Source organism: Rhea pennata, chromosome 2 (genome assembly GCF_028389875.1).
Source record: "Rhea pennata isolate bPtePen1 chromosome 2, bPtePen1.pri, whole genome shotgun sequence".
NCBI classification, from domain to species: Eukaryota; Metazoa; Chordata; class Aves; order Rheiformes; family Rheidae; genus Rhea; species Rhea pennata.
The window spans coordinates 9177663-9191019 of NC_084664.1; the positions used below are offsets into that span (position 1 = coordinate 9177663).

Genomic DNA, 13357 nt, shown 5'->3' on the forward strand with positions numbered 1-13357 from the left:
ACCAATCCCAGGCAAACCTGAATATTTTTCAACTATTAGTTTTATCTCCTTTAGAGATGTCCTTTCCCTTTCTACTTGTTTCAAGCAGTGGTGCCACCACTGACTGACGGTCCTAGCTACCACCCCTCTTGTGAAGCCTGCAGGAGGCAGGAGGGCTGGGCTGGGTGACAGGAGGCAGTAAGGGAAACCCAAATGCCTTCCAGCGAAGGAAAACCGACCTCATGTCTGCAGGTTTCATCCCAGAGCATTTCAGCCAGGCTCTTCACGGCAACCGCTCCCCCAGGAAAAACCCATCTTTGGGGACGGTTGTGACATAGCTACAGACTAGAGCAGACTGTGTGCAGTGTAAACTGGCCAAACTCCGCTGAGCCGGCATCGCTGCTCTGTGTCGCTCTCGTAGGCATCGTGCCCGTTTAATGACGCGCTTCCTGGATTTGTCTAAAGCTCAGCTAAGCGTAGTGGTAGTTACGGTGCAGGGAGGGAGGTAGAAACCAGCCTACAGCCGCCACCCCAGCCTCAGAGCCCATCCCGCACACCCCGCCTTCTGCACAGTTACAAATTATTATTATCCCAGAGACCGTTTTCCTCTTTTTTAAATGTGCACGGCCTCATAACGCGTGCGGATGCCTCAGTTTCCCACTGTGACGGGAAGCTCTCGCCCCAGAAAAGAGCTTTGGGCCTCCTTTTGGTAACCTTGATTTTGCTCCACCGAGAGGGAACCTGGCCGCGCGGCTTGACGCCTGTTTCCGTTTCAGGGACGGAACGCCTGGCAGCCAGATCGTAACCGAGAAATTTGAAGTGAACTGGGAAAGCGTCATGGTCAGCTCTCACAACGCGATCGTGGTGAAGTTCGACGGCCGCGGGAGCGGATTCCAGGGCACTAAACTCTTGCACGAGGTGAAGAGGAGATTGGGCCTTTTGGAAGAGAAGGATCAGCTGGAAGCTGTCCGGTGAATGGCACCTTTCTTTAAGAAATTAATTCAATAATTAATTAAACCAAGGATGGCATTTGTCCTGCTCGCTTAAAAGAGGAGCAGAGGAAAGGGAGGGTAGGACAACATGGTCATACAGCTCTGACCAAGCCATGGCAGGTGAGGGAGAGACCTTACACCAGCCAGTGCAGAGGTGAGACAACAAGCTTTAAACAGAGCTGAATTGTAGCATGCTTATCTGTATCACATGCTCAACACCTATTTATTTTTACCTCATTACAGTCATATGTCTGCAAACAAGTAAGCTTGAATATCAGTTCCTAGATTAATTTTTACGGGGCTGGTAATTGGAAAAAGTCCATCGTTAAATCTGTAAAATTAAGACTTTTAAAAATATAAAATCAGTACAAAACCATAAATGTCAAGTCCCGCAGTATCATGAGATTTACTCTGAGTATTAACACACTAGAAGCACCATTAGAGTAGTGTAACAGCAACGGTTTTAGTGTGGCTTTCAGAAGTAGTACAGGTTATTTGTCACCATTGTTCGGTCAAATCCAACACAACGGGCCAGAAGATTAAATTGAGCAGAGACTCACAGAAGCAGTATATGCCAGCATGAATTTAGATTGTCTGCATCATTTTTCTGGGGCCACCTCAAATTCAAGCTGATAAAAATCTTTAAATCACACAGTGTTTCCTGTATCTAAGGGAAAAATATTTTTAACTCATTGTTTCTCCTCTCTCATTATTCTAGGACAATGCTGAAGGAGCATTACATTGATAAAATGCGAGTCGGTGTGTTTGGGAAGGTAACATTTTCCCATTATTCCTATGTACTGTTATAGTTGGCTGACACAGTTAAGCAGCAGAGTTAAATCCTGATTTATTGAATATGCCAGTTGTAACTTTTTTATTATTATTTGTTTGGGGGATAGATTGCTTCTTGCTCAGAGATGTTAAAGATGAAAGCTTTCATTTTATCAATGTATTCATCAATAGTTTCTTTTAAATTAACTTCAAAGTGAAGAAAGCGATTATTTGTCATAAAAATGCAGTCAGATAATTATTTATTTTTTCCCTTTGCAAACTTTCATTTCATTTTCATCTTGTCCCTGAAGGCCTATTGGAGCATGGGTAGCTCTAGCTTGTATCGTACAAATGTACAACAACCATATTGATTTCTGAGGCTGATTCACACCGTGGAGTGTACCTGGCTAGGAAATAGCAATTGCAGAGTACACATAGCTTGAAATGAGAATGGGATGGCGGGTAGAAATTGTTTATTATGGCAGATAACGGGGGGTAGAGTGGGCGAAGAGTGCTGCGCTTCTAACAGCAGCTCCGTGGAGAATTGTTAACAGGCTGATGGCAGAAGCTGAAATTCTAACGTCAATTTTAAATAACAAAAGACTGAAATAATATTTTGGGGAGGTAATCTATTTGATAAGACCGACTGCTGTAAGCTGGGAAAAAGGAGGCAAGCTCTCAGCACACAAGCCCTTCTGCCTCCATGAGAATGCATTAAATACGGAGCTCATCTGAAACCGCGGCTGCTGAAGCCGCAGAGATGCCCCTCGTTACGTGTTCGTACAGTACGAGGCACTAAGAGTCTTGTAACGGCAAACAGGTTTCTTCAGGGTCTCCGTTACCCCGTTTCTGTACCCAAAAACGGCACCATGTCACTCCCAGCCTGCAGACGCTCATCTAATGCTTTGTGCTCTAGGATTACGGCGGCTACCTGAGCACTTACATACTTCCAGCTGGCGAAGAGAATCAGGTGTTCGCATGCGGAGCTGCTCTTTCTCCACTGACAGACTTCAAATTATATGGTAAATACCATCTCAGGCTCTCTGACTACAAATCTGTTTCTCCCCTACCCTTTCTCAGTTTATCTTCTCTTTCTTTCCTGAGATCCTGGCTGTTCTGTGTTGTCTGTTGTTTTAGGACTAGCTATAATCCCTTTTCTTTCTGCTGGAGACCAATCTTGCTAACATCGGTGGGGCTAGCTAGGAGCGTGCGAGAGGGCTGCAGGAAGTCACCCTCTGCAGACGGATTCGTTGCGCTGGAGGCCACAAACTCCTCCAGGCTGCGTATCGCATACACGGCTCTCAGAGCCACGTGGGGCCATCTGTAAGCTCAGACCTCCCTCTCTCTTAATGATGGAGCCAAATAATTTTTTTCGGCCTTCAGACAGCTTTGTGTGCTCCGTGAATCTGGGCTCTTTGTATCCCTGCGGATGCAGTGCTGCAACCCCAGCAACATCGGTGCTGGGGCTCTGGGACACTCCTACACAGGGCAGTAGCCTTCTTCTTTTGCCATTTGGGGGCTTGATTAAAGAAAAGGGACTGAGAGCATGGTTTTGGCTCAGCAGGTCCGGGCACACGTGGATCCGAGGACTGTTCAAAGCTTGTGTTAGCGCAGGGGAGATCTTGCTACACCTCCACCTTCTCCCTTTATTTTCTGGTTCCTTTTATGTAAAGGAGAAGCAAATCTAAAACCATCTAACCTCCCTCAAATGGTACCACTAGCCTGAATCTGCTCCATTTTTCTCTGAACTGCCCATCCTTGAGAGCTGCAGCACAGCACCCTCTTTCTCTGTCCACTCAAACTGTCTCATGATGTTCCTCTTCATGCCCTGGCCCGTTGTCTTAGAGATGTCGGTTCCCTTTGCTCTTTGTGACAGTGAAAATCAGGAGACCATCATTAAAATCAATGGTATTAATTCTGGCTTCATGTCCAAAACAATTACCTCTGAAACAAATTACTGTCGATGCAGCTATGAGAAAAGAGAAAGGTACACAACAGGATACTACCCTTCTGCCCTTATATTTCTATTCCATTAAGAGGAAAAAAGAAAAGAAAAAAAAAGGCACTTCTGTGACTAATTTAGAAGCCAGGGCACATGGTGATAATGAAAGACTGTAGGACTGTACATATCCTTAGAGCACTTTCAAACACTTTTACAAATATGACCTGTGCAGTTAATACAATCTTAGAAAATATGACTTTCTTTTTAGCATTTGCAATATTTGACTCAGAAGTATGAATGTATTCAATTGTCACTGACAAATGCATTTTCTTTCTTTCTTTTCAAGCTTCAGCCTTTTCTGAGAGATATTTGGGCTTGCACGGGATTGATAACAGAGCATATGAGGTAACTGCATGGGCTTATGGCACAGTGCATTTTCATGATAAAAACAGGATTTTAATTCTTTCTTCATATGTTCTCTTCTGGGGAGGAATCAGGGGCATGAAAGATGGACTCACTAGTCAAACTGTCTGTATTTAAAAGGTAGGGAGGTGTCATTAAGCCTGCTTACTGCTTTTGTTTTCTTAATCCAGTAATAATGGATACAATTGTTGTTGATTAGCCTTTATGCTCCCTTTTTAAATTGAATAAATATAATTATTCCAGTTTTAAGATGGAAGAACCAAGGCAAAACGACTGAGGAACTCACATAGGGCCAAGTGGGCATGATGTCAAGACCTCTGTTAAATTTCATTCCAGTGATCTTGCAACTTCAGTTCCCTCTGAGATACCATTTTTGATCCCAGGTCAAACAAAGCTTTGCCTCTCCTGTGTTTTCAAAAGTAAGCGCAGATGCATCATTTCAGACAGGCAGAACTTTGTGCCAGAGTTGAGCAGGAGGCGTGGAAAGGGAGGTGTATCATCAGTGAGCAAATAGACTATATAATGTGTATGATGGGATCAGTTGGTTTATGGGCTTCAATTATTTGGAGGAAAAAACTAATAAAGAATAGTCATACAAACAAAAAATGTTAAACAGAAAAGCTTGTTAACCCTGCTAAGCCTTGTCTTCAGCTCAAAGGCATGAAGTCAGCAAAGGTTTGGTACCGTTCCCCATGTTATTACGGAGAAGGCAGGCAGCATCCTCTGCCTCTGCAGTGGAAGCTTTTGTCTGACTATCTAAATAGTGAGTTGATTGCCTCTCTTAAGTTTTGCACTGATGACCTCTAGATCATGGTAAATTCTCTTTGTCCATTTAGAAATTTGAAGAAGGTCAGTAGAGGTGAAAGCAAGTGAAACCATTTCAGAAATGAGAGCTTTGAATTGCTATATGCTCTCTGTGTATTGAAAAGTTGGTCCTAGCAAATAGTAATACTTCTGACTGACTTGGGATTAGCTGCCAGAAATGGCAACTCCGCTCTTTGCGGAGCACTACAGTGCTCCAGACATGGTCACTACCTGATGATACACGTCTCCTACGTGTAGCAGGCTGAATCAGGTATTGCTTAGGGAGTAAGTTAAGTTAGGGCCTAACCTGTGGACACAGACATGAGCTTTCAGAAGGCCATGTAATTCAGGACCTGACTGAGACTCCCGAAAGCTTGTATTGTCCTGAAACAGGTTTATAACTGAGGGGGAAGAAATCAAGGATTCGTATGGAGAGAGAACAAAATACAAGACACATGCACACACTATCAAAAGACTTGGGCACTGTGTGCGGCAGCCTGAGGATGAGAGAACTCATTAATTACATTTAAGAATATAGGGAAGACGAGAGTCCACTCTTGCAAATTTTGTGAAGAGTTGCTACATCTGTACTGGATGTGAAGGTGCAAGAAATCCAGAAAAGACCTGCCTTGAGTTGCCAACTTCTGTAGTAGATGGGAATGAAAACATGTTTTGTTTATTTGTTTATTTTGTCAAATAATGTCCTTAGAATACACATTAACCAGAAGAAAAAAATGCCACACAGTGGATACAGTGTCTTGAAATTTCTGGTGCCTTTTGAAACATCTGAGCACATCTTGTTTTGCCTCCACCTGCTACTACAAAAATATATGTCTCCCCTAGATCCCATGTCATGTGTGCAGTCTCACATGGATGTCATGAATATTTTATGGCATCTCAAATGGCACTAGATGCCAAGGTGCAAGCAAGAGAATAAAGCCTTTGGGCTGGGATTTATTTTCAAGCAAAGACACTTATATTTAAGCATATAACCTACATGTCTAAATTCTCATTATGATTAATAGAGTATAAATCACAGCCTGGTTAATAGTGCTGTCTGCTTTAAGATGACTCTGAATAGCTCAATGGCCAGTAGTGACAACAGGCAGGACTCAACTGCTTAGTGTCTAGTGTTATTTAATGTGCTGTAGGGTACCTCGCTCGACTTGGAGCTGCTGCCCCAACAAGCACACAAGTCCTGTAGGTTGGTGCTGCAGGTATTGGGCACATTTGCAACCACATCTACCCCAGCAGCATCTTGGATAGCACTAAGTCTACATTTAGCCAACCAAAACAAACCTTGAAAAGAAGTTAGCTATTTTCAGGGAAAATAGGCTAAGGACCACATTAATTTGGACCCCTGAAGTGTGCTGCCAGCTCTGTCAGTAGCCCAGATCCCTTTGCACTCCTTAATTCCCATGTCCTCTTGCCTGCAACCCATCCTGGTGGGATTTATAAGGCTAACTGCACTTCTAACTTAAATATGCTTTTAAAGCATATTTGGCTTACTAGTCTGACATATTAGTGAAACATTTTCTGTCTTCCTCAAAGAAATACCTAGCATCCAGCAAAACTTCTAAAAATATGTATTTATGCCTCAAGAAAATATATAGGATCATTTTTAACTTTCAGAACTGCTTTTCCTTTTCAATGAGGAGAGATATGTGTAATTTGTAATGTAAAATGACAGTGACCATATCTTAATAATATATACCAATATTTTTTGCCAACTTGTCCAAACTCCATCACCAGGCAGGGAAGGTATTGTTACTATTGGAGATGTGCTGATCCATCTTTCCTGGAAACTACATAGTGCAGGGGGAAGATGAAAACAGGTGTAAGATAAGATACTAGAGTGTCTTAGCAAAATAAATTAGCTCATGTACATGAACCAGGTCTAGGTCACATACCTTAAAACAGTGAAGGAAACATGAATTTAAGCTGAGATAGATATTTCCCCCCCAAAAAAAACAACAAAGTACTTAAATTTGTTGTTTGGGACTTATTGAATTCCTCCTGACTAAAAATTGCAGTATGAATACTGCAATAAATAAATAAATGAATAATGAAATTAATTGCATAATTATTTCTCTTACCTGCTAAAATCTGTATTTCCCCTGTGCGGCTGGGGGCAAAGGCACTCTCAGCAGTACACCCTTGAGTTTAGCACTGGATCCTCCCTAGGTCTGCCGAAACTCATTCTGGTTGGTTTTCAAACCATAAATTAGTTTTACTCCAGTTCTCTAAGGCATTCGTAGACATACGCACTTGGGCACCCTTTTTGTCGGTGTTTTATGTTCACTATAAATTCGCTTAGACATTTTGCATGTGCTCTGCAGTTCAAGTGTTCGGTCAGCATTTAAGAATTCAAACAGATGAGGGGCTCTGACCTCTTTCTGTCACTGATATTGAGCGTGGGGGGGGGGTGTCTATTTTAGCTCCAGGTGATTCAAGTAGCTGAGAGTATACGTAATGCTGTTGTCTGCTTGTTATTCAGGTGACCAAGTATCAAATGGAATTAAGTGCTTCTATTTTCCCCCCCAATAAATTGCTAATTTCTAGTGAGATTTTTAATCTTATTGCAACCTTTACCTTCACAGATCACCAAATTAGCACACAGAGTTTCATTACTGAAGGAACAGACATTTTTGATTATTCATGCTACTGCTGATGGTAAGTTAGCTCATCATTTGAGCTCATTATATATTTGGGATGGCTTTGAATTTCTTAATTAAATTTTCCTCTTTAATGATTGTAATCTGTTTTTACAGAAAAAATCCATTTCCAGCATACTGCAGACCTTATCACACACCTAATTAGGGCAAAGGCTAATTACAGCTTGCAGGTACAGTATGTATTTCCTTTTTTCATATTTTAACAGTTATTTCCCATTTAGAACTACAAAAGTTGTTATGAAGTAAGCTCTGAAAAGCCACTTGCAAACGTAGCAGAGCAGTAGAAATAGCACCAGCATGTTATGTATTCACGTGCTTATTTGATACCACTATTTTGGTTTGGACAGTTGAAACATTATTAAATTACAGAAATTAGTACTTGGGCCACGTAGCTCTAAATGACTGACGCGTGTTGACATTCAGAAGGAGCAACAAGCTATCACAACAGGTTGGGTGTTACAGTGGCCGAATATCGTATCTCTCGCTGCCTGCTGGAGCTCACAACAGTCGGGATAAGAAGTAGCCTTGCTGTGCAATGAGCAGAGTTGGGTCCTCAGGAGTGTGGTGCAGGGAAATCAGCCCAGGCAGGAAGGAATTTAAGTTAAATCACAAGGAAAAGCTAAGGAGAGAAAAGGCTCTTAATCTGACAACGCTCTGCGAACAATATAGTTTAGTCTGGAAAGCATCTCTCTGCTGAGGAGCTGCAGCTGTGCTTTACAGCACGGCCCATGTCCATGCTATTAAAGTCTGAGCTTCCCCAACGCCAGGGCGAATGTGGAGGGGTGGCTGAGTGCAATGAGACGAGAGAGTGTGGTTCATCCAGGCTAAAAACCTGCTAGGAACCACGCTACGGTTTACAGTACAGACGCTTGAGCTGCAGTGCCGAAGCCCTACGAACGCTGAATTTACTGAATACCAGCTCCCTCTGGCTGCATCTCTGTGGAGCTTCATGTAATAGGTGTGGTTGCTTCGTCCCGCTCCAAAAGCAGGTAGGGCAAAGCACAGACACAAGTTAAGGAATGAGCTAGGCACAAATTTGGCAGTGAAGACTGACATGTCCCTGCACATTTCCCCAAGTAGAAGCATTAGTACTTAGGATTATGAAGGCACTGATGGACTTGATGCACCTCAGAGATTCAGCTGCTAGGTGGATGGAGGGCTAAGGGATCTAAATCCTGGACCGAGGTACTCAGAGGGGCAGTGAGAGACACCTCAGTCCCACCGGCAAGGACCTAGCCCAAGAAACTTATTTTTTCCCCATCAGGAGTCCAGGCTAGACAATTCATTACAATCTTCTTGCATTCCTTCAATATGTGCAGAAGTTACTTGCTTCATTAAATTAAAAGCCATGTTTAAAATATTTCATTTCTACAGTTTCTATATTTTATACTAAATTTCTTTTTCAATTTTCTTTTTCAGTTTTATTTCAAATTTATACATAATGATATTTCTCTTTAAAGCCCTAATTTTAGTCAGTAAAACCGAAAGCCTTTTCTCTCCACAGACATCCAGTATTTTTTTCAGTCATTGTAAGCATTGATATTCTTAAGCATGGTTTGCTTCTACTTGGCTTGAAATTGTTCAGAGTAGAATTAAGTGGAAAATCTTCGAAAAGAAAAAAAAAAAAAAAAAGCTCCTTTTGAACCGAACTGCAAGTATTTACTCAGAGCACTGTGCTGCCTGAATTAATCTGGACCTCTTGTGCATCCACAGAAGATGCATGGTACTGAGGAGGAGGAGCTGCAAATATGAATCTAGGAGTGTTCAGTCCTGGGACTTCAAGCTTGTAATGGTGATATTTCCTTGTTCTTTTGCAGATTTACCCCGATGAAAGCCATTACTTTACCAACACAGCATTAGAGCAGCATTTGTACAACTCCATTGTCAACTTCTTTGTGGCTTGTTTCCAAGTTCAGGACAAACTCCCCATAGCCCCACTGAAAGAAGAGGAGGACGACGATTAACTCTACTTGTTCGTGCTAAGCACAAGGCAGATCTCTATAACAATATGCAACTGGATCATTTTCCTGAAGAAAGAGATGTTATGTTGTTAGCATGTATTTAAAGAAAACTGAAAGCAGCTCATCTGCTTTACTTGACAGCAACTCCTTCCTAAATGGAAGAACATTAAGCATGATGAACTCAGCAGAAACTGCTGTCTGAAATTAATCCATCACAACCAACATCTTTTTTTTTTTTTTTTCCTTTTTTGTTTGCCACAAAGAGACTTCTAGCATGGAAGTGTCAAGACATTGGACTTGAAGGAACATCCCAAGAAACCGCTTTGAGGACTGGAAGATTTATTGTCCCGTTGCATTCAAGCAATCAAGCAGTAGCAATGAAAGCCATCCCCCATATTAAGGTTACTATAGTTAGCATCACACTGTGTCAAATAAAATCTAATCTAATACATGGAAAAGATTATAGCACAATTATTTTAAATGATACTGAGTCATACAAACTTGCCTGCTCTTTCCCATGTGCAGACGATTTGCCATTGCTACAGGGCATATAAATTCAATTGTACAAAGTATTGCTGTAGTTACATTGATGCTTACCTTCATGTAATTATCTCTTATTTTGATATAGCTTTTTTCTCTTGCTCTGTTTTCATTTGGTCTCATGCTTATCTTATTAGCTTCTCAATATGTTCTGGATGGGGGAAAAAATCACAATTTCTCAATCCACAGTTCGTGATCCCTTCCCTTAGGGGTCTAGAGAGGTGACAGAAGTAGGAATCACCAGCCATTAAAAACTGTATTAGAAAGAAACTCTCATGTTCCCTACACACCCTTTACCTACAAGATTGAATATATTCTTTGCCAGCCTTGAAAAATATGCACACAAATAACCTAAATCAAATTAACGTTGGCACATTTTTACTGTACTATAGAAAAATGTGGGATAGTCACTTTTTTCAGTTTTCAAACAACTGGTTATCAGCTTGTTGGGAAATGGCTAGATTAGGCTATGGTAGCAGGAATTTGTATCAGATATTTTGCAGATTGTATATACAGCCATTTAAACGAAATCGGTGGACATAGATTTATTGCACATGTTGTCTGCAGATTAATGTTATTCCAAGCCAACGATTAGCACATTCTGAACACTTTTGATTATCTCTTCTGCTTGCACTAGTTTAGCCAAGTATGAAAGAAAAAAAAAGAATATTTTTGCTTTAAAAAGCCTAACACTGTTCATTATAGCAGTGGAAAGCAACTTTTGAAACTTATTGTGAAAATATTTCAGTTCTCAGAAAGAAACCCAACATCCATTCTCTTCCACTTACCACATCATAAGAATTTTGGCTAGTGTTGCTCCTTGTAAAATATTCTGACCAAATGTACAGCCAGTATTAATACTGTATATTTCATTTTGTTGTATATAAAGGAATGTAAGTCAGTTATTTGTCAGGTCCCCAATCCAATATTAGTCTTGTGTTCAGCATGCATGCTATAACACTTCTTTGCTGATCAGGACTCTTTAGAAGTACTAGCTTGGAAATATAACAATTAATGTAATTTCTTTTATTGTTTTGACAGCTTGAATGTCAATGCCGGTTTCTACTTTTTACATAGTACTGTGGGTAAACTCTCATCCTGACAGCAATGATGATGTTTCCATTGTGTTCTTTAGTGTGTCTTTTTAATTATCATTATTTTAAGCTTTGAATGTTGGTTGTACTTTGACCATCATGAAAAATATACTGATAAACCACAGATAAGATCTAGTTTGGTTTTGATTATCTTCTTTAATTTACAGTGCATCAACATTGTGTGAACAAGAACTACAGTATAAATCTGCTTTATCCGGCAAAATGCCAAATAGACAATAAGAATGCTGCGTGTCCAGATTTTGCTACACTAAACAGGCTCAAAGCCTGAAATGAACTTGATCTGAGAAATACAAAAATCTGCTCTGTCCACAATCTTTTGTAGAAAGAACTTTAGGATGTGGCATGGTAGTGTTTGTTCATTCATGGAATAAAACATTATTTTACCACCTTGGTGCTACTTCTGTTATTTAATGTTTAGTACTTAAATAAATGTTTAGTTACTGGAAGTGCTATTTCTGACCGAATTGAACCCGAGCTCCAGGATGTAGATCAGCGAGTTGGAAACAATTCCGTATGAATACACAATGCCATTTACTCGGCCTGTCACCATGGTGAATGATGACTGCTTTTGAGGAACATATGAAATAGCAGAAGGAGAGTTCAGTCCCAAAGTAGCAAGTCATGTGAAGGCCTCTCTTACTCAATAGTCCTTTGTGAAAAGGCACCTTTCCTCCCACTAACTCCAGTGGCTTCTATCAACTGGGTCTCACCTGTTTACCAGGCACATTGGCTTTCCTAAGGGGCATCAGCCTGGCATGACTGCTTGAGCAAAAGGATTTTTCTCATTTTATCCATTGTCCCTTTTCTCAAGTATTTTTTTTTTTTTTTTTTTTTGAGGGGTTATGAAGTAAGTGATACCAAAGCATTAGAACTTACCCAGCTTGTAAGAGTGAAATTTTCTGCAAGGGATCATCCTTCAATAAAGGTATGAGTCAGCAGGCCCAAAATAAAATATTTGTGTCCCTTCATGGAGCCCTATGCCCAGTCAGAGAGCAAGGCAGCTGGCCTTGCTCGGACACCTCCTCCTACGAGCTGCACCCCCTTTTCAGCATGCCCATTTCTCTCCACTGCTAGGGACAAAAGTGACTAGCCTGGATCAAGACAGCCAGCGGACATTAAGTTAGGCCCATCCTTAGCTGTTTGCATTGACAGCACTTCATGGATGGCAAGTTGGCTGGATGTTCTGCTTTCCTTCTATTCCTACACTTTCTTTACATCTAGAAAGAAAATCCTTTTATTACACAAAGTTCCTAGGAAAATGGAGATTTTTGCTCAAGTCAGAAATCATGGTTGTGACTGTACCCCTCAACACACAGGAAAGATTGAAATCTGCACAGACTTCTGTGTCTTAGGTGTAACGGAGACATAAAAGATTTTTTTAACCATAAAAGATTAAATCATGCAGCAAGGCTGTGATCCTAAGTAGCCACTTGGAGGTACGAGGGTGGAAAGGACGCTTTCCAATCACACTGTACTGTACTGTGCTGCATCTCTTTTAAGTGCCCAGGGTGATGTCCCGTTAGCTGATACCACCTTGACTGAACCAGTTTCGCAGGAAGAGCTGGAACAAAATATTTTACAGTAAAACCAAGAAACTATTGTAGATACTTACTCTTATCTGTTGCCAGCAAATCGTGAAACAAGAAGCTTTAGCATTTTGGTTCAGGGCAGGCAGATTGCACCAGTACAAAACAGCTTTGCTGGTATTTTGCTTAATTACCTAAATGTAACTAATATTTTTTTATCGTCCAAACAAATCAAGCTCATACTCTCAACTAGCTGGCTTTTCTGGATGCCATAACATTCAACTGTAGCATCCCAAAGCATGAGAGAACTAATGAGCAGTGACCTACTAATTTAGGAAGAAACCACAGAGGGGAAAAATGAGGCATTACTGGTAGCTAATTAACAAAGCCAGGCAGTCAGCCATGTTCATAATTGTCTATGAGTTAAGGCATCGAGTGAATAAACCCATCCAAGCCCTGCCCACAGGCTCAAGCCAAATAAATGCTGCATCTCTGAAGGGTAGAAAATAATAATAATAATAATAATAATAATAAAGATTGAAGGAGAAGGGAGATGCAGAATGCCCACAATACTCTTCCTATGGGTGAAGAGAGCTGTTGAGAAGGGGAAGAAATTGGTGTTTAGTGGG

General features: G+C 41.0%; 1 protein-coding gene across 2 annotated transcripts in view; it reads left to right on the forward strand.

Annotated features, from left to right (window-relative positions):
* Positions 1–9550, forward strand: part of DPP6 (dipeptidyl peptidase like 6) — a 424897-nt gene extending 415347 nt beyond the window's left edge. For both annotated transcript variants that reach the window (XM_062567660.1, XM_062567661.1), the window contains exons 20-26: positions 756–950; positions 1690–1744; positions 2659–2764; positions 4031–4089; positions 7512–7584; positions 7683–7756; positions 9404–9550. In XM_062567660.1, coding sequence (XP_062423644.1) covers positions 756–950; positions 1690–1744; positions 2659–2764; positions 4031–4089; positions 7512–7584; positions 7683–7756; positions 9404–9550 — 709 coding nt within the window. The remainder of the gene's footprint in view (positions 1–755; positions 951–1689; positions 1745–2658; positions 2765–4030; positions 4090–7511; positions 7585–7682; positions 7757–9403) is intronic.
* Positions 9551–13357: the final 3807 nt, after the last annotated feature.